Here is a 21075-nt window from a genome sequence, read left to right as displayed (position 1 = left end):
CACAACTGCCTTCACTCTTGGGCTCATTAGGAAATGGATTCTGATTCATTTTGGTCAAATAGAACTATTCTTGAGCACATTAAAAATTCCTCATATTGGTCGGCTTTACATAGTTATCTCATGGATTTTCAAAACATGAGGCTAAGCTGCAGGGTTTAGCTCCAGTGTTTCTGCCGAGGTAACTGGGGCTCCTAGGCATTCGGTTATCTGCCCTAGGCCTCGGAGCTAGTATTTGATGGCATGGAGACCAGGACTGGCTGACACATCCCCTTCTTCTTCAGCTTTAGCTCATGGAAATTTTTAACCACTCTTCAGGGTTAGGGGAAAAAAATAATGCCTCCTGCCTCCACGTTTATATATTTATTCTGTATTTCTTTATTAAAATGCATCTGCACTCTGCCTCTATCTCTCCATGGTAATAATAGCTACCACAGCCAGGTCCCAGGTCCTTCCAAGTCCTGAGGTCCAGGAAGCAGCCGCCCACACAAACCCCCCACTCCTCAACTCTCTCCCCTTTGGCAATATTCAGAACACCGCCCTGCTGCTCCGCCCCCAGATCCTCCTTCCTTCAGCGCTGACTCGCTACAAACTATTCGAAATTTATCTTTGGACGCTCCCCGTCCTACCAACTCAGACACTCAGCCTCAACTTGGACTCCTCGGTGTCTACAGGCGTTTTTTGCATGCTACAGTGTTTATTGCATGAATACATAAAAATTCATTCACACTAAGGTGTAAATGTGAAAGGGCTGTTATGTATTTTAATGGGTTACCTTTTGGGGGGGGACAATAATACCCCTTTAATGTATTTTACGACTTACAAATCTCCTTGTATTAATTCTTTTGCTGCCCCAACAACTTTATGGAAGTAAATATGAGATGAGGCATCTTTCAGAGAGGTTGTGTGATTTGCCCAAAGCCACACAGCACATCTGCAAAGATCTGCCATATAAGGTAACGTGCACAGGTTCCGGAAATTAGGGGTGGATATCTTTCGGGGGTCCCTTTTTCAGCCACTTAGGGGTAGAACCCAGGTCTTCTTGCAGCTAATGTGTGGCAAAGGGATTTCCGAGGGAGGATTCCTCCGAGCTGAAGAGAAATATGATGGGGGACTGAGGAAGTGGGCGCGAGCTCGCGACCCTGAACGGCCGCCTCGTCCGCACCCGGACCGTTGCTACGGTGGTCCCAGTCAAAGGTCGACCCCTGGGGCACCCAGGACCTGGCGGGCGCCGCTGCCGAGTCAAAAGTTACTGGGGAAGGATGATTTGGGCTTCGGGGGCGGACTGGAGTAAGCCTTTGGGCTCAGGCGGTGAAACGAGGTCCGGGCGCCCGGGAGTCTTCAGGGATAGGCGAGTCAGCTCCGGTGCCCTCCCCGCACCTGGGGGGGGGGGCGGCAGGAAGATGGGGTGCAGCCAAGGGAGCTCGCCCCCTGCTGGGCAGAGACTCGGAGGGTCGGGCTCGCTACTCTCCGAGCCCCTCGGCCTGGAAAGCGGCACCCCCTGCCGGCCTCGTCACCCCACTGCACTCAGGGCCCCGCAACCGCAGCCTCGCCCCGGCCCCACGCGGGGTGCGCACCCGGGAAGCGCCGAGCGCGCACGGGGTACGCGCGGGGGTGCAGGACCCGGGCTGCCACCGGGGGGCGCCGCTACGCGCTGCGCCCCACTTTGCTCCGCCGGGGCTTTGGACACCGAACCAAACACCGCCCAGCCGTGCAGGGGCAGAGGGGCAACGAAGAGCGGACGCCTCAAAGCGGGGGCGGGCCGGCGCCAGGTCCCCCGCGCCCTTTCTCCGAGTCCCCCCCCCGCAGGCTCCGCGGGCTCGGCGTCCCCCGTGCCTCCCACCCCAGCCTGGCGGCGCAGCGCGGCGCGGCCGCTCCCACTCCGTCCTTGGAGGGTGTGGAAGGGTGGGTTTGGGGCCGGGGGCGGGTCTGGGGGCGGACCCGGAGGCGGGGCTGTCTCTGCGGCAGGGCCCAGCTCGGCTCCCCCCGGTCTCTCTCTGTCTCTCCTCCTCCCTCCTCCTGCTCCGGGCGGAGCCCGGCATGGGGGGGCCGGCGCCCGGCAGGCCAGGTACGGTGATGTGGAAATTGGGGAGCCTTGGTGCGGGGAGGTTTGATGGGGGGACAGGGAGTAGTGAGGATTGGCGGGGCGAGAGACGGAGAAACCCAGGGTAGCAGGACAAGGGAAAGGGGAGGGGTGCCCGGGAACCTGGGGCCCTTGGATGGAGAGGGGAATGAAGCCGCCAGGTTTGGAATAAACAGGGAAGGGAGAGGACGGCAGTGAGGAGGGGCGCCTAGGAGGAGAGGTGAGGCCGACGGTGAAAAGGAGAGTGTGTTTGGGGGGAGGGAAACCAAAGCAGGTATGGAGGCCGCAGCTCAGAAGGTAGCTGTGGGGCCAGACTAGAGACCCCGCGGGTGGGATTGAGGGCAGGGATTGGAAGAGGGAAGCCGGGAGCCTCCCAGATCCTGGAGGAGGAAGAAGGTGATTTGGGCCATCATGGAGAGAGGTGGAGACGGTCACCGAGGGGCCAGGGTTGCAGGAATAGGGGTGGACCGAGGCCCGGGCCCAGGAAGAGGACCGGAAGGGGGACCTGCCCGCAGGGAATGGAAATAGATGTTTGGGTAGTATTGTAGATACCCAACTTGGAGTGCCCCCACCCCTTCCCCAGCATCCCCACCCTGCCCTCATGACACCCCCTGCCTCGGGGCCCAAGACGGGGTGGGGATTCAGACTGTCCCCCCTTCCCCTGTGGGGTGTGATGTACGCAAATAGGCCCCAGTATAACTCCTTGTCTGTAGGTATGTCCAGTTCTGTGTAGCCGATCTGTGTGTGTCTGGAGGTCTCTGTGTGCTGTGGGTGTGTCGGGGGTGTTTATGTCTGTATGTGTCTGCCTGATGCTAGGTTGTGTTTACCCATGCCGATCTATGTGTCTGGTCCTCTGTTTGTAGATATGGGTTCTGTGGCCTAGTGGTTTGTGTGTCTGAATGTGTGTTTGTGTGGCTGTGGGGTTGCTGTACATTTGTGGGGCCTGTCTGTGTGGTAGATCAGGATGTATTTACAGGATGGGAATCTGTGTCGAGCTGATCTCTCCAGAATGTGTGTTTGTGGCTCTGGACATCTTTGTCAGGGTGTGTGACTCTGTGTACACATGTCCTCCTATGTCTGTCTGTCTACGGGTCCTAGAGGCAGTGTTGGGTTTTCTGTGCTTCCATCTGTTTTCCACTCTCTGAGGACCCAAGTCACATCTCCGCTTCTCTCTCTCTCTCTCTCTCTCTCTCTCTCTCATTCATTCCTGGCCCCCACCCACCCCACATCTTCCTTTTTTTCCTTCTCATCTCCACCAAGTGGATCCGGGACCCAGGGAGGGCCGCCCCCCGGGCCTGGTGGCGCTGAGCAGGGCCCCCCAGCCCCCACCTCCTGCCCCACGACATGAACCTCCTCTACCGAAAAACCAAGCTGGAGTGGAGGCAGCACAAGGAGGAGGAGGCCAAGAGGAGGTAAGGCTGCGGTCCCAGATTGCCCTCTGGGCTGTCCCACACCTCTGCTTCCCTGGTGGCTGGACCACATCCCTCTGCCCTTCCTGGCTCCAACAGCCTCGTCATGAGTCTGATCTTAGAGTCTGTGCTCAGTACAGAATTGCTGGCATTGCATACACCCTGTCCCCACCCTGCTCCTGGCTCCTGGCTCCAGCCCTCGTCCTGGCCTCATGGGGGGCTTCTGGCTCAGGAGCACCCTGTTGGCTCTTCCCCACCCCTGGAGGCCCGAGTCACCCCTTCCTAACTCACCTCTGGCCTGTAGTCTCCTTTCTGTCAATGTGGGGCTGGCTCCAGGCGCCCCTGTCACCTGACCTTGGTAGGGGCAGACCCTGCTACCGTCATGGTCCAGGGACTGAGTCATTTCAGGGGCACCAGAGAAGATCCATTTGCCCCCCTCCCAGCCTCCTCTGCTGGGGGAGATGAGGGGGCCAAGCGACAGGGTTTGTGTGTGTGTGTGTGTGTGTGTGTGTGTGTGTGTGTGTGTGTGTGGTGGGAGACGTGAAGGCTGGGTCCTGCAGAAGAGCCAGGGCTGGGGACCTCTCCCTGCTTGCCCTCTCTCCTTGCCCTCCCAGGGACCTGGATCCTGGCCTCTCTGCTCTCGCTCCCCTCTCTCTTCATTCCCATTGACTGCACAGCCTCTTGGAGCCTGAGTCAGAGCCACCTCCCTGCTCCCTTCTCCCTCCTTGAAACTGTGGAGTTTAATTCTTTTTGTTAATTAGATTAATCAGAGCTATGACTACAGTGATCTCTCCCTAATGAAGGGTTAGTAGACCGGGCCTTAATGAGAGCCCACCCCACAGTGGCTCTCCCCTTTTCCCTGCCAGCCGCCCCTCCCTTCCCTCACACAGAAGCTCAGGGACAGTGAAAGGGAATGGGGGTGAGCCTGGGAGGTTGACAGAAAGGACAGCACCGAGGGAGAGGAAGAGAGAGGGGAAGGGAGGAAAAGGATCAGCAGGAGGAGGCCGATGCGGCTGTACGGCCCTCATCTGGGAATGGAGGCGCGGTGTGGTGTGGGAGCACAGGCCGTGGTAGCCGGACGTGACGGGAGGCCGGAGACCAGGTGTGGGCCAGCATGAGCCTGGGAGGAGCAGGGCCGTGATGGCAGGTGTATGTGCCAGACAGGGCTGTGCTGCCTGCGTGTGCATCTCTCTACCTGTGCATGAAGCCGTCCACACGAGTGCCGTGTGCCAGATATACCCAGGCTGGGATCACACAGCTCCAGCGATACTCCTCTGCACACATACTCATCCCTTCTCTCATCCCTGCTCGCCTCTCCTCCCCAATCTCCTTGTCTTTTTTAAAGCCTAGGGATTCTGCCTGATGTTTCTAGTTTAGTGCCCTGGACCTTCGGGCAGCCTCCCATCCCTACCCCAGGCCCCTTCCTCCTCTTCCTTCTCCTCGAGGCTCCTCCTCCTCCTCCTCCTCCTTGGAGGCCACAGGGTTGCACACCCCTCTTACGGTAGAGGAGGGGGAGGCCCAGGCCTGAGGCCCAACCTTTGTTCCATCTTTCTCTCTCCAGCTCCAGTAAGGAGGTGGCCCCTGCAGGCTCCGCAGGGCCCGGGGCCGGCCCAGGGCCTGGGGTCCGCGTGCGGGACATCGCCTCGCTGCGCCGCTCCCTCAGGATGGGCTTCATGACAATGCCAGCCTCCCAGGAGCACACCCCCCACCCCTGCCGCAGCACCATGGCCCCACGCTCACTCTCTTGCCATTCAGTGGGCAGCATGGACAGTGTTGGGGCTGGGCCTGGGGGGGGAGGTGGGGGTCTCACAGAGGACAGCAGTGCCCGAAGACCCCCTGCCAAGCCCCGGAGACATCCTAGCACCAAGCTCAGCATGGCAGGGTCGGGGGCAGACATGCCCCCAGGCAAGAAAGCAGGTGAGATACCCCCAACCCTTCCAGGGAGCTGGGGGAGCTGGGAGGATCCATTCCAGGCCAAGAGAGGCCTACAGGGGAGGGTCCATTCAGGGAAGAACCAAGGAAATGGAAGGTTCCATTCTCAGAGGGAGTGGGGGGAGGGTTGTTTCTTTTTGGAAGGGCCTGAGATGAACCATTCAAGGGTAGGGGAAGCTCCCTGAAAAGCCCATTCCTGGGGAGGGGGTGGCCTGGAAGGGACACGTGAAGGTGGAACAGAATTTAGGGTGGGAGCTGCAGATTCCAGGGAGTTCATTGGAAGGATGACAGAGCTGGCTGGTAGCAAAGGAACCTATGTGCTTTAAGTTGAGGAACGTGGGGGAAATAAAGAGGCAGATATGTCCTTGCAGATGGGGTAAGAGATGAGAGGGGGTCTGCCCATCTCCTTCCCCCACTAAGAGCCCAGTTTATTTTTCTCTTTCCCATTCTGCCCAGGCTCACAGAAGCCAACCCCAGAGGGCCGAGAGTCCAGCCGGAAGGTTCCTCCGCAGAAGCCCAGGCGAAGCCCCAACACTCAGCTCTCTGTCTCCTTTGATGAGTCCTGCCCCCCAGCTCCCTCTCCTCGAGGGGGGAATCTGCCCCTTCAGCGCCTCAGTAGGGGGTCCTGCGTAGCTGGGGACCCTGAGGTGGGTGCCCAGGAAGAGGAGCCCGTGTACATTGAGATGGTGGGGGATGTCTTCAGGGGAGGAGGGCGAAGTGGAGGGGGCCTGACTGGGCCCCCTCTTGGGGGCAGAGGCCCAACCCCTCCAGCTGGTGCCGACTCGGACTCGGAGGAGAGCGAGGCTATATACGAGGAGATGAAGTACCCACTGCCCGAGGAGGCAGGGGAAGGCCGGGCCAATGGGGCCGCTCCATTGACCGCAACCTCCTCGCCACACCAGCCTCAGGCCCTGCAGCCCCACACCCACCGCCGGCCAGCTTCAGCCCTCCCAAGCCGGAGGGATGGGACACCTACCAAGACCACTCCTTGTGAAATCCCCCCACCCTTCCCCAACCTCCTCCAACACCGTCCTCCACTCCTGGCCTTCCCCCAAGCCAAGCCTGCTTCCCGAACCCCTGGCGATGGGGTCTCAAGGCTACCGGTCCTCTGCCACTCGAAGGAGCCAGCGGGCTCCACCCCAGCTCCCCAAGTGCCTGCCCGGGAGCGGGAGACGCCTCCCCCGCCGCCTCCGCCTCCTGCTGCCAACCTGCTGCTGCTGGGACCCTCAGGCCGGGCCCGGAGCCACTCAACACCGTTGCCACCCCAGGGCTCTGGCCAGCCCCGGGGGGAGCGGGAGCTCCCCAACTCCCACAGCATGATCTGCCCCAAGGCGGCAGGGGCGCCGGCAGCCCCTCCTGCCCCAGCCGCCTTGCTCCCTGGCCCCCCCAAGGACAAGGCTGTGTCTTACACCATGGTGTACTCGGCGGTCAAGGTGACCACGCACTCCGTCCTGCCAGCTGGTCCGCCCCTGGGTGCTGGGGAGCCAAAGACGGAGAAGGAGATCTCAGTCCTCCATGGGATGCTGTGCACCAGCTCGAGGCCCCCAGTGCCTGGGAAGTCCAGCCCCCACAGCGGGGCCATGGGCGCAGCAGCTGGGGTCCTCCACCATCGTGGCTGCCTGGCCTCTCCGCACAGCCTTCCGGACCCAACCGCAGGCCCCCTGACTCCCCTCTGGACCTACCCAGCTGCAGCAGCTGGGCTCAAGAGACCCCCTGCCTATGAGAGCCTCAAGGCTGGGGGGTTGCTGAATAAGGGCTGTGGAATGGGGGCCCCATCCCCCATGGTCAAGATCCAGCTTCAGGAGCAAGGGACCGATGGGGGTGCCTTTGCCAGCATCTCCTGCGCCCATGTCATCGCCAGTGCAGGGACACCAGAGGAGGAAGAAGAGGAGATGGGCGCCACGACATTTGGGGCAGGCTGGGCTCTACAGAGGAAGGTCCTGTATGGAGGGAGGAAGGCAAAAGAGCTGGACAGTGAGTGAGGGGTAGGAATTTGGGGGTGGGGGACTGGGGATGCCTGTGATGATTTCAGGGAAGTGTTGGAAGGGTTATTTGGAAGCCACAACCCATTGTCCTGAAGTGGGAAGTTTTCAAGGAGACCAGAGAATAAGGGCATGCAAGAGACTGAGGGGAGGGGGTCCCCACATGTTCACTGGAGGGGCAAGGAAGATCTGCAATGGGAAGGGGCTGGAATCTGGCCCCAAGAGTAGCCTCCTGCCCGGTCCTGCTCTACTCCCTGCCCTTCCCTTTGCTAGGCTGCAGGGGTGTGTGTTTGTGAGTGTGCGCACACGAAGGGCTAAACACAGCTGCCTCCCAGCTGTTGCCATGGCAACCCATCCAGACAGGAGGGAGAGGAGAGGGAGGCCCCTACCGTTGCCTGGCAACGCAATGCTCTGCCAGGCCTCCTCTTGGAGCTGAGCTTAGTTCACTTGCAGCCCTTCCCCCAACAACCTCCCCCTTCCCACTTCCTGGCTCAGGATTTGGGATCTCCCCCTCCTGGGGAAGACCAGGGCTCCTGGTCTCTGTTTCAGATGGTGGTCATTCTGGCCCTATCAGGCCAGGAGGGGCTCTGGGGCTAAAGCTGGGGCAGGGGAGTCCCCTTTGACCACAGAAAAGGGTTTGACAAGAGCAAATATCTGCTTCTCAGCCCAGGGATGGTACCAGTGGGTGGAAAGGAAAGTGGCAGTAATGGGGTCCTGTGTGTGTGTGTGTGTGTGTGTGTGTGTGTGTGTGTGTGTGTGTGTGTTTGGGCAGTGTGAGGTAGGGTCCCTGCCTTCCCAGCTGTGACTTCTAAAGGGGCAGTTACTTCTGGTTCCTGCATGCCATGGTGTGTGTTGCTGGGGGGACAGCAAGACCCTTCTCATGTGTAGGCACTGAGCTCCCCTTGTCATCCCAGCAGAGATCGAGGATGGTGCCCGGGCCTGGAACGGCAGTGCCGAGGGTCCAGGCAAGGTGGAGCGTGAGGACAGGGGCCCTATGGCATCAGGGATCCCGGTGAGGAGTCAGGGGGCAGAGGGCCTGCTGGCCAGGATCCACCACGGAGGGGACAGAGGAGGGAGCCGCACAGCCCTGCCCATACCCTGCCAGACGTTTCCTGCCTGCCACCGCAATGGAGGTGACACCCTTCCCACACCCGGACACAGATGGGGCTGGATGGGGGAAATCTTTCTGGGTCCATGTCCCAGGCCCTCCATTTTACCACCACATGTCAATTCCCTTTCCTCCTCTGCTCAGTCCTGGGCAGCCTGGAAGGGGCTGCCCTCTGGGAACTTTGGGAAGGGAACCTGGAGGCCCCGACCCCTCCTCACTTCTCATTTTCCACCTCAGACTTCACGGGAGGCTACCGCCTGGGGCGCTCCGCCTCCACCTCTGGAGTCCGGCAGGCCGCGCTCCACACACCCCGGCCCTGCAGCCAGCCTAGGGATGCCCCAAGCCAGGTGAGGAGGAGGAGGACGGAGTTGGGTTTTCTTTTATTTGTGAAGGAGCAGGTAGAGAAGAAAGCCTGGGTATGGAAAGAAAAGTAGGAGGTCAGCCTGGGGCTGGCACAGTCTAATAGGGGTTCAGAGGAGAGTTGGGGCAGGGGGGGAGGCAGTGATCCTGGGAAGAGCCTGTGTTAATCAGATGGACAGCCAGGCAGGGCCACCACTGGCCTGCTGTGTGCCTCTGTGCATTTAGGAAAACGTGTCTCTTTGGGGTGGGATGGGGCGGGACCAACTCAAAAAATGCATTCTGCAGTTTGTTAAAGGTGCCCATTCCTCAGGGTGAGACAGGCCCAGCCTGGCCGGTACCCTGTGAGGCCAAGGGTGCAAGGACTGGGTTCCTGTCACCCACTCCCCACCCCCAGCTAGAGGGGAGAGGACAGAGGCCTTGGGGGGCATGACATGAACTTGTTTCTGGGGAAAGGCATCGGTCTTTGCAGTGGGGGACAGGACCTGGTCACTCTGAGGTCCTTGACCGCCCCCCCCTTATTCCTTTCTCCCCTCGTCGCGGGCCGGCGGCGGCGGGAGGAAGGGCCACAGACCCACCCCGCGCTGCCGCTGCCGCTGCCCCTACCGCCTCAGCCTGCCCGTGAGCGCGATGGCAAGCTGCTGGAGGTGATAGAGCGCAAGCGCTGCGTGTGCAAGGAGATCAAGGCCCGCCACCGCCCCGACCGAGGCCTCTGCAAGCAGGAGAGCATGCCCATCCTCCCCAGCTGGCGGCGGGGGCCCGAGCCCCGCAAGTCCGGCACCCCACCCTGCCGCCGGCAGCACACGGTCCTCTGGGACACTGCCATCTGAGGAGGCCGGGAGGCCGGGGCACCGGACTGGGGAGCGGGGCGGGGGTGCCAGAGACTTGCCTTGAAAGAGGGACACTTGAAGGACCAGGTGAGAGAAAGCCAGGGAGAACCCCTGCCTTCCACCCTAACCCCCGGAGACGGGGAGTGCGCCAGGCCCACCGGGCTTGGGGCGCCAGCCGCGCCCCCTGAGATTTGGGGGAGGAGGGTTTGTTTGAGGTTGGAAGTGAGGGCCTCCGCTGCTCTCCCAGCTGGGCGAGGTAGACTCCTCCTCCTGAGAGGGCAAAGGCCAAGCCAGAAGTCATCGTTGGGGAGGAGGGAAGGGAAGGGAGGAAGGAGGGCGGGTCAAGTGAAGGACGGGGCTAGAGTGTGAGGTAGAGGGGCTCTTTTATAAGAGCCGGGAGTGGGGAGGGGGTATTTATTTCATTATTTATTTTAGTTGGGAGGGCAATTCTGGGCCCTTCTGACCTACTCCTGGGCAGGGAGCAGACAATGGTGGGCAATTAAAGGGAACCAAGTTGGCGCTCTCCCCAGTGCCTGAAGGCCCCACCATCCGCGCCCACCCCCAAGCTGGGGATCAGTCTGGAGTGGGGAGCCCATTGAGAGAAGGGAGGGAGGGGCTCCGGTGAGCTGAGGGCTGCAGACTCATTACAGTACTTACTAATGGCCAGAATTTGGTAGTGAGTGTGGCCTGCTGTGAAACAGGCATCTTATTTAGCTCTGGGGTGAGGGTCTAGCACCAGGGATGGGCGGGATGATGGGGAAGGAGGGACATTTTAGCGGGTGGGGGGTGGGTAGGGTATTTATTTAAATTTTAAAAAATCAGAAGAGATGTCAGGAACTTTTTTTTAATTCCTTTCTTTTCAGAATAATATATTAAAAGACTAACGATCCTAGAACTGGCTTCTTCTATTTCAGTGTGCTCCGCTTTTCTTACACCTGTTTCTTTTCCCTCTTGCCTCATGGTTGGTGGGAGTTGGAGGTGGTGCAGGGAGGGGTGAGTGGCTGTGGCAAGTAACAGGGAGAGGTGGAGTTTGAGGTAAGTCTTTGGGAATGCCACCATGCTGTGATTCAGCAAGCATTTACTGAGCCAGCATCTGATATGTGTTTGGCAATACACTCATACAGAAGGAATATTCAGACTGAAGCCTGCCCTCAAGCAGCTTATAGTCTACTCAGGGGGAGGAGACACCTGGGACAACACCGGACAGTGCTACAGCAGTAAGGGGGCTGGGAGTGGCTGGAATAATCTAAGGCTTCCTGGAAAGTGAGCCTAAAAGGACAGGTAAGGTTTGGATGAGCGAGGGGGAGGAGGGACTGTCCCAAGGTCACAGTATGATTGTCTGCAGAAGAGTAGGAGATGGAGGTGGGGCAGGCAATGTGTGTAAATAATGCAACGGGCAATGAGTCAACCATGATGAAGATGGTTCGGAGAGATGGGCATCAAAGCAAGATGCTCAGCCTCAAGAAGCAATCACGGGAGAGGATAAAAAGTGTCTGGGAGAATGGAGGGCAAGGGACAGTTTGTAAGATGCAGCTGAAAGAACAGCCCCTGGTGGGGAATGAAGGAGCCAAAGGGGGGATCCTTGAAGCCCAAGTTTGGAGCTCCTATGATTGGGTAATGAGCACCTTGACAGAGCAAAGCAAGATTCTTTGGAGGGAAGAATTTTGGATTGGAAGCAATGGTTAATATCCAGGCTGAAAGGTTTGTTACCAGCTAGAACAGTGTGGTGGATGGCACAAGAGATGTTTTTAAGCAATCTGAAGATGAACATTTTTTTTTCTTTAAAAAAAAAAAGATTTTATTTTTAAGTAATCTACACCCAACGTGGGGCTTGAACTCACAACCCCAAGATCAAGAGTCACATGCTCTACCGACTGAGTCAGCCAGACACCCCAAGAAGAACATTTTTTTTAAAAAGCTTTAACAGTTTTCTATTTATTTTCATTCCTATTAGAGAAATTATAACCAGGCACATGAAAGTATTTGTTATTTCATGGATATTGTTGCACAAGATGAGGCTAAATTTATTTCTAATGAGTTGGTTTAAAGAAGAATGTTAAATAATGGTACAGGTATGATACACAGAATATGGAAAATTATGACAGAGTATGAGAAATTTTGGAATTTGGGAAACACCGACTTAGAGAAGAAATGACAATAGTTTGGGAGAGATGAGAAAACTGTAGATAGTAGGAGTCTTCAATATAGAAATAATACTCAGGGCTGAGACTGAGTTTTATACAGGAGAGTGTGGATGAAGATAAGCGTTAAGAAAATATGAACAGGCAATAGCTTTTTACATTTTTTTATTTTCTAAATTGACATATATCAACATATAACATTGTATTAGTTTCAGGCGTCCAACATAATGATTTGATATAGATATATATTGTGAATATTGTGAATATATATTGTGAAACGATCATCACAGTAAGTGTAGTTAACCTCCATCACTACACTGTTACAATTTTTTTTCTTGTGATGAGAACTTTTAAGACGGACCCTCTTAGCAACTTTGAAAGATATAATGCAGTCTTGTTAACTATAGTCACTATGCTGTACATTACAACTCCAGGACTTACTTACCTTATAACTGGAAGTTTGTACTCTTTACCATCTTCATTCATTTTGCCCACCTGGCCAACACCACCTCTGGCAACCACCAATCTGTCCTCTATGTTTGTGAGTTTTGTTGGTTTTTTTGTTGCTGTTTTAGATTCAACATGTAAGTGAGATCATAGAGTATTTGCCTTTCTGTCTGACTAATGCCCTCAAGGCCCGTCCATGTTGATAGAAATGTCACGATTTCCAATACCTTAAAAAAAATTTTTTTTTAATCTCAGAGAGAGAGAGAGGGCAAGCCAGGGAGAGGGGCAGAGGGAGAGAGAGATTGAGAGACAGAGACAGAGAGAGACAGAGAGAGAGAGAGAGAGAGAGAATCCCAAGCAGTCTCTACACTCATCATGGAGCCTGATGCAGGGCTCAATCCCATGACCTTGGGACCACAACCTGAGCTGAAATCAAGAGTTGGACACTCAACTGACTGAGACACCCAGGAACCCCTCAATACCTTTTTAATAATTAGTTAGAAAATTAATGTAAGTAAACAGCCTGCTTATAAGAGCAACCAAAATCATAAAGTATCTTGGAGTAGCTTTAATAAGAAATGTGCAGAACTTCTATTTGATCAATCAATCAAACTAAAGTCCTGGGATGCCCGGGTGTCTCAGTCAGTTGAGCGTCTTACTTCGGCTCAGGTCATGATCTCACAGTTTGTGAGTTTGAGCCCCGTGTCAGGCTTTGTGCTGACAGCAGAGCCTGGAGCCTGCTTCAGATTCTGTGTCTCCCTCTCTCTCTGCCCCTCCCCCATTTGCACTCTCTCTTTCTCAAAAATAAAGAAACATTAAAAAAAATTTTTAAATAAATAAAACTAAAGTCCTTTGAGTTACTTAAACCAGGAATATTTGCATAAGCAGAGCAATAACTTGTCAGTGAAAAGACCGCAATATAAAAGATGTCAGTTTTCCCTAAACCCATGAATTCAATGCAGTGTCTAAATTCCAAAAGGATAAGTTGAGAAACTTGACAAAACAATGCAAAAGTTCATCCAGAATGATAATGAGAAAAACTGGAACATTCTGAAACAGATAACTAACAGGGGAAACTGGCCTACCAAATATTAAAAGTTGAAACAAGAGCACAGTGTACTGAGATTGGTACAGGACTGGCACACCCATCAGAATAGAATCCAGAAATAGCTCCAAATGCACATGAGAATTTAGCATATATATGATAAAGGTGGTATTTTAAGGATGGGGGAAAAGATTATTCAGGGGTGTTTTTTTAAACTTTCTTAAATGTTTATTTATTTTTGAGAGACAGAGACAGAGAATGAGTAGGGGAGGGGCAGAGAGAGAGGGAGACACGGAATCTGAAGCAGGCTCCAGGCTCTGAGCTGTCAGCACAGAGCCCAACGCGGGGCTAGAACCCAAGAACTGGGAGATCATGACCCAAGTCGAAGTCGGATGCTTAACCCACTGAGCCACCCAGGTGCCCCTAGTGGTTGTTTCTTGAGCAATTAGCTACTCAAGGGAGAATGGGAGAAGCTGGATTTCTATTTCATTCATTATGCCAAAAGATTTAAATGTAAAAACAAAACATTAAAAGCAAAAAGTGGATGAACATTCTTATAACCTTGGGATGAGGAGGTCTTTCTAAAATGACATGAAAACCAGAAGCGACTGAAAGACTTTTAAGTTCAAACACGTTCTCAACTAAAACTTCTATCTGGCAAAACTAAACTACAAATATTCAACTGGGAAAAGGTTTCTTTTTCTTCTTTTTTTTTTTTTTAAGATTTTATTTATAGGGCGCCTGGGTGGCTCAGTCAGTTGAGAGATGGACTATTGATTTTGGCTCAGGTCATGATCTCATGGTTCAGGGGATCGAGCCCCACATAGGTCTCTGTGCTGACAGCACGGACCCTGTTTGGGATTTTCTCTCTCCCTCTCTCTCTGTCCCTCCCCTGCTGTGCTCTCTCTCTCTCAAAATAAATAAACATTTAAAAAATGAAATGAAATAAAACTTAAAAATTTAAATTTTATAAACAATTTTTAAAAGATTTTATTAGTAAGTAATCTCTACACCCAATGTGGAGCTCAAATTCCCAACACCAAAATGAAGAGCCATGAGTTATACCGACTGAGCCAGCCAGGCACCCCATGGGAAAAGATTTCTAACACATGAAACAGATTGATTCAGTATGTGAGAAAGATGTGTGACTTGATAAGAAAAGGAAAAAACAACCCAAACAGAGGACATGAGCAGATAATTCACCAAAGGCACAAAAATTACCAACACACATGTGCAACTATAACAGTACATGATGCAAAATAGAGCAATAATCAAATTTTTTTGCCTGTCAGACAAAACTGAAGAAAATTCATAGCATCACTCTGGTTATTATGCAGGAAACAAGCACTCGTTTGTAAACATAAATACAGCTTTTCTGGTGGTCAGTTTGATACTATTTATTGAAATCTAAATGAAAAAAAAATTTTTTTGTAATGTTTATTTTTGAGAGAGAGAGTCAGAGTGTGAGCCTGGGGAGGGGCAGAGAGAGAGGGAGACACAGAATCAGAAGCAGGCCTCCAGGCTCCGAGCTGTCAGCACAGAGCCAGACCTGGGGCTCATTTCTGGAGGGCATCTCAGTGGTAATTGTTATTTTTAATTTTTAAAAAATGTTTATTTTTGAGAGAGGAGGAGCAGAAAGAGAGGGAGACACAGAATCTGAAGCAGGCTCCAGGCTCTGAGCTGTCAGCACAGAGCCCAATGTGGGGCTCGAACCCGCGAACCCTGAGATCATGACCTGAACTGATGTTTAACTGACTGAGCCACACAGGCACCCCAAAATTTTAAATGTACATAGTTGGGTATTTTTTTGTTTGTTTTTGTTTTTTTGTTTTTGAGAGAGAGAGAAAGAGAGAGCACCAGCAGGAGAGAGGTAGAGAGAGAGAGAGAGAGAGAGAGAGAGAGAGAGAGGGAGGGAGAGAGAGAGAATCCCAAGCGGGCTCCATGCTCAGCGCGGAGCTCAACTCAGGGCTTGATCTCACCCGGGTGAGATTATGACCTGAGCTGAAATCGTCGGACACGTTACCAACTGAGCCACGCAGATGCCTCTAAGTATCCATAGTTTTGACTCAGATTCCATTTCTACGAATTTATCCTATGGAAATAGTTACACAAGCATTCAAAGCTAAATGCACAAGCGTGCTAACTACAGCATTGTTTGAAATGATAAAAAATTGGAAACAACCCCAATTTCATCAGTATGGCACTAACTTATGGTAACAATGGAATATGAAGCTGTTAAGTAGAATGCAGAAGATATTGATGTTCTAAACACAAGAAAGTTCACAATAAATTAGTAAGTGAATAAAGAAAAAATTATTCATAAGTTGCAAATTTTTAGAAAAATCATTTGTAAATTTTTGTGTAGATCTGGAAGAAGATACATTAAATAGTTGATGGTGATTATTTGAGGTCTGAGAAGATAGGGGGCTTAATTTACTTTTTAAAAATTTGTATTGCTTAGGGGTGCCTGGGTGGCTCAGTTGGTTAAACATCCAACTTTGGCTCAGGTCAGGATCTCACGGTTTGTGGGCTTGAGCCCCGCATCAGGCTCTGTGCTGACAGCTCAGAGCCTGAAGCCTGCTTCGGATTCTGTGTCTCCCTCTCTTCCTGCCCGTCTCCCACTCACCTCTGTCTCTCTCTCTCTCTGTCTCTCAAAAAGAAACAAAAAAATAAAAACGTGTATTGCTTGAAGTTTTATGTGTATATCTCCATTCTGAAATCAGAAAATATATTTATCATTAAAAAAAATAAGTAGTTTTAGGTGTTTAAGAAAGATGAAAGTGAGTGAGTTGTGCTCAGTGACAAGAGGCAGAGGCAGGCATGAAGCATCAGCCTCACGGAGCTGGCATGTGAGTCTTCAAATCCCAGATCAGCACTCAAAGCCAAGTTTCTTGCTTTCAGATAGCATGCACCTCCTTGAGGGGTAGGGACAGAGATCAGAACATCAGCAGAGCTGGAGGAAGGGCAAGAACCAACAGAGTTAGGGTAGGAAGGGCTCAAGCTACGGCAGGTGCTTGAGGCTGATGTGAGTCCTTACACTACCTAAGATTGGAGACCTGTGAAGAGTCAGCAGTTTCAAGAACTTATGCTGTGCTGGCACTATATAAATTTCACATGAAGGATGGAAGGATGAACACACCCTGGGTAGTCAGCCCAGACCCAGCCCTGCCTGCCTGATACCTGGTAAAACTCACGTGGACTCACCTGGGACTACATGTCCCCTCCAGGAGTCACAAAGGCATTTCCAACACTGACTTTCTACCCTTGGAGACCCAGCACAGCAGGGAACTCTAGGACAGTACATCCAGAGGTGAGAGGGGCCGGGAGCATTCAAGTCAAGAGGGAGACAGGAGCTGCATGGAGAGACCCCCCACTGGAGAGGTAACACATTCAAACTCCAGGGGAGAGAAAAGAAGGACTTCAGAAATAATATTCTACCTTATTTCTCATGGCCCATATTGCCTACTGAGATCATATTTCAGGTCGAAGAGAGATTTCTATCAAAGGTAGCTAGGGTCATGTCAAAAAAACCTGGGAGCAAATTTGAAAAGGCTCCCAATGGTCAAAGGATGGGATAATTTGAGCATCAAGAAGGGTAAAAACTACAATGGAATGAAAGACAAATAGGGTTAAATTCATTAGCTCATATTGACACAAAAAAATTTCTCGCCTTTGGAGGGTGTTAGAGAATCAATTCATTATTTTGAATTATAAAGCTTCTCTATACAGAAATATCCCAGCTAATAAATGAAGACAGAATTTTAGATTTAGAATATCACCATGAAGTAATGGATCCCAAGTTTTAATGTTGAGTTTCAACAACAGACAACATCCCATATCACATGATAAGAGACAACCAGACTTTACATGCTTCCTGATGAAAGAATGTGCCTATGACACCTATGAAGTGTCCTCACCCACACCCCCCAAAACTTAGCCTAGAGATATGATCAAAGCCTGTAGATGCCACCATCAATTAGGGGAAAAACAGAGGAGACAGGAACGTGTTGAACACCATCAAATGCAATCAACAAAATTGAGACTGTGGGAAACGCCCCAGGGCAAGCTACCTGGGTTCTTTAACAAATATATTACCAGGGGAATAAAGAGATGGAGAAGCAAGCTGTAGATTATAAGAAACTAAAAAAGACATGTCTCCCATTGCAATCTATGGACCCTATTTGGATCCTGGTTCAATCAAACAAACTTAAAAAAACAAAACAAAACAACAACAACAAAAAACCCCAAGAAAAACAAAAAAAAAAAACCCTAAACAAATAAATAAACAAACTAACACTTGCTCCTTGCATTTATGAGACAATTGGGAAAATGACCACTTGGGATTTTGATGATATTAAGGAATTATTATTAACTTTTTAAGTGTGCTGGTGTATTGCAGTTATATATTTTTAGAGTCCTAAGAGAGATAATCCTGAAATATTAATGGGATAAATCTTTGGGGTCTGGAATTTGTTTCAAAATAAAACGGAAATGGAGAAAGTACATGCCAGAAAAGACAAAACAAGAATGGTCATGAGGTGATCATTGTTAGGCTGGATGAATGTTCTGTCTGCACTTGGGTCTATTTGAAAGTTTCCACATAAAAAGTCATGTGTGTGCGTGTGTGCGTGTGTGTGTGTGTGTGTTTTAAGTCAATGTGATGAGTCAAAAATTTTCCTCTGAAAAAAATGAGGGTTGGGAGCCAATGTTCTAGGAAACCCCTCCCAGAACTTATTCTCTCTCCAATTAAAAATAACCTTTTATTTTTATGAAGCAATATTCATTGTAGAAAGTTATCAAATACTGAAAAGCAAAAATAAAACATCATATTTCTGCCACCCAGAGGTTACCATTTAACAGCTTACTGTATAATGTTACAGGATTTTTTCTATGCATATGTTTTTTAACAAAACAAGATCATCCTGCACATGCTGTTTTGAAAGCTGCTTTTCCCCATTAGTGGTCTCCACCTCTCCGTATCAATAGATTTTCATCTTATCTAATACCCAGGCCATATATACATTTTCCTAATTGTGCCCCAAAGTGTTCTGGTGTCTTAATGTGGCTGCCATAACAAAATGCCATAGACTAGTTGGCTCAAACAACAGATGTTGATTTTTCATGGCTCTAGAGGCTAGGAAATCCAAGATCAACGTGTTGGCCAATTTGGTTCTTGGTCAAAGTCCTCTTCCTAGCATGCAGACAGCCACCTTCTTGCTGTATCCATACATATCAAAGAGTGAGAGAGCAAGAGAGAGAACAAAGTGGGGGGAGGGTCTGATTTTTCTCTCTCTCTCCTTTTTTTTTTTTTTTTTGAGAGAGAGAGAGAGAGAGAGAGAGAGCGTGCGTGCAAGAGAGCACATGAGTTGGGGGATGGAGGGAGGGGCAGGGAGAGGGACAGAGAAAATCCCAAGCAGGATCCACACTGTCAGCACAGAGCGAGATGTGGGGCTTGATGTCATGAACCATGAGATCATGACCTGAGGCAAAATCAGGAGTCAGACACTCAACTGACTGAGCCACTCAGGCGCCCCTCTTTCTCCTTTTAAGAGAACACTCATCACATCATTAGGGTCCTACCCTCATGACCTTACCTGAACCTAATCACTTCTCAAAAGTCTTACTTCCAAATGCTATCACATCAGAGGTTAAGGCTTTAATGTGTGAATTATCGAAGTAGATTCTATCCAGACCTGGGAGTTGCATCTGGTTGTTTGGTTCTTCCTCCCTTCTAATTTGTCACATTCTCTTTGCTTCTTTTGCTCCCATAACTCTGACTTGTAAGATAGCCCGGTCCATTTGTATTAAAGAATGCCACACTCCCTGCATATGCTTAGATGCCTCCTCTGGGTACCTCTACAGTTTACAGGTACTGGGGATTGGGGCCTCTTGTCCCTTCTTAGTCAGACCCAGGTGCCCGTAATGCATGTGCCTTCAGAGCGGCAGACCATTCTGATGCTCTAGTTTCCATTGGTCCTCTGCCATCTCCAAACTGCCCCTAGGATGGAGTGAGGAGCATGTTGGCTGGGGACTCATCTGCCCCAGGGCAATTTTCTGCCACCAAAAAATGGCTGTGAGTCAGAAACCCTGGGCAGGAAGCACCAGACATGGTGTCACCGCCATCTAAAAAAAATTTCCACTGACCAAGTGGTGACCTTATGCTGATTGTGTGTGACATTCCTGCCTTAAAGCCCAGGGATGGGTGGGACGGTGCGATGTACACATTCCAGAAATTTCAGAGTAATGAGGGGAAACCTTCTGGAAAAATTAGAAGCTAGAGGGAAATTTTTAATTATATGTGTTATTGATTTCCCTGCCCGTTAAGATCTGAAGTCATTTTGTTCGTTGAGTAACATAAAATGTATTCTTGTATTTGGGTCATAAAACTGTCATGGTTGGTCTACTTAGAGATATGTAAATCTAAAAGTGAAGAACATACCCCCTCCCCCCATTTTGAGGTTGGGGCTGAGTGAGAAAGTCAATGGGAGAAAAGTATTCCCCTCCCTCTCCATTTTTCGGTCTATCTCTCCCAGCTAGGAGGCCCTATGGTAAGGGAATAAAGGTGGTTCTAACAGGAACTTTTTAAGGGGAAAAACCCACATGCCCAGGGTGGGAGGGGGTCCCTGACAACAAATCAGACCTGGGGAGGGACAGTCAGCTTCTAAAATTCTCTCCTGGGGTGTGGATGTGAGTCATCCACCTCTTTTCCACCTAACCTTGCCACCCTCCATCATTGCTCTGAAAGAGGCCTGCCCCCCAGCCCACACCTTCTGCCATGGATGGAGCATTTCCCTTCCTTTGTCATTCTGAAGGAGAGGGAGGGGGCATTGCCCTGTCCACCAACAGACCACCGCTCTTTATACTCAGGAGGGGGAACCACTGAGAATTTACAGTGTTGGGGGTGGAGGAGGGTACAAGAGGACAGCAAGGAGGCCAGCCATTGCTCCTGGAGGTGCAGATGAGGAGGCAGCACAGAACCACTGGACCGGGTGCACGGAGAGGAGGACTGACAGGGCGCAGTGATGGAAGTGCCCTGCTAAGGAGGCAAGCAGCAGCCCCTCCCACAAGGGTGAGTGGGATGAGCCCAGTTGGCTAGAAAGTGACCTAGGGATGCTTGGTGCCCTGGGTGGGCCCAGTGGACACGAGTCCCCAACCCTGCTGGTATTGCAACCCAAGAGAAAACTCTACCACTCGGGTGGTGTGCTAATCAGTAGTTAGAGCATGGTTCTCCACTTGGCGATTTTGCCCCCTAGAGGACATCGGGCAATATTATTTGTTGTCACAACTGAGGATGGGGTTGCCCCTGACATCTAGCAGGTAGAGGCCAGAAATGCTGCTAAACTTCCTACAATGCACAGGACGGCCCCTCTCAACAAAGAAGCATGTGGTCTGAACTGTCAATAGCATTGAGGTTGATAAACCTTGACTTTTGGGGTCAAGAAGCCTTGAGTTAGAGTATCTTGACACTTTGAACATGGTACTTTGACAGGGGTGCCTGGCTACTCAGTAGGTGGAGAATGTGACTCTTCATATTGGGGTCTTGAGTTCAAGCCCCACATTGGGTGTAGAGCTTATTGAAAAAGTAATATATATTTTATATTAAATTATATATGTATTATATAATCATAAATTAAAAGCATATATTATATAATAATAAATAGAAAGTATATATTATATATACGTATACATATATATATAGAGAGAGAAAGAACATGGTACCTTGAGATTTCTACTGTAAAATCTA

At 51.2% G+C, this 21075-nt stretch overlaps 1 protein-coding gene across 4 annotated transcripts; it reads left to right on the top strand.

The window, feature by feature from the left end:
* The first annotated feature begins 1908 nt into the window (after positions 1–1908).
* On the top strand, positions 1909–10478 carry NYAP1 (neuronal tyrosine phosphorylated phosphoinositide-3-kinase adaptor 1). 4 transcript variants are annotated; one of them, XM_053213238.1, is made up of 7 exons: positions 1909–2065; positions 3341–3492; positions 5051–5406; positions 5878–7395; positions 8318–8536; positions 8749–8858; positions 9441–10478. In XM_053213238.1, the coding sequence occupies exons 2-7, from the start codon at positions 3425–3427 to the stop codon at positions 9696–9698; spliced, it is 2529 nt and encodes an 842-aa protein (XP_053069213.1). In that variant the 5' UTR covers positions 1909–2065; positions 3341–3424; the 3' UTR covers positions 9699–10478. The 4 variants fall into 4 exon arrangements, with proteins under 4 accessions (XP_053069213.1, XP_053069214.1, XP_053069215.1 ...); XM_053213239.1 differs by lacking the exon at positions 1909–2065 and adding an exon at positions 2117–2300; XM_053213240.1 differs by lacking the exon at positions 1909–2065 and adding an exon at positions 2308–3123.
* Positions 10479–21075: the final 10597 nt, after the last annotated feature.

Source organism: Acinonyx jubatus, chromosome E3 (genome assembly GCF_027475565.1).
Source record: "Acinonyx jubatus isolate Ajub_Pintada_27869175 chromosome E3, VMU_Ajub_asm_v1.0, whole genome shotgun sequence".
Taxonomy (NCBI): Eukaryota; Metazoa; Chordata; class Mammalia; order Carnivora; family Felidae; genus Acinonyx; species Acinonyx jubatus.
Note: the sequence above shows the minus strand (reverse complement) of the source record. Positions and strands in the feature narration are given on the sequence as shown.

Coding starts and splice junctions, on each gene's coding strand:
- NYAP1 (XM_053213238.1), top strand. CDS start 3,425: ATGAACCTCCTCTACCGAAAAACCAAGCTGGAGTGGAGGCAGCACAAG. Junction 7,396..8,317: donor GAAGGCAAAAGAGCTGGACA/GTGAGTGAGGGG, acceptor TTGTCATCCCAG/CAGAGATCGAGGATGGTGCC. Junction 8,537..8,748: donor TGCCTGCCACCGCAATGGAG/GTGACACCCTTC, acceptor TTTCCACCTCAG/ACTTCACGGGAGGCTACCGC.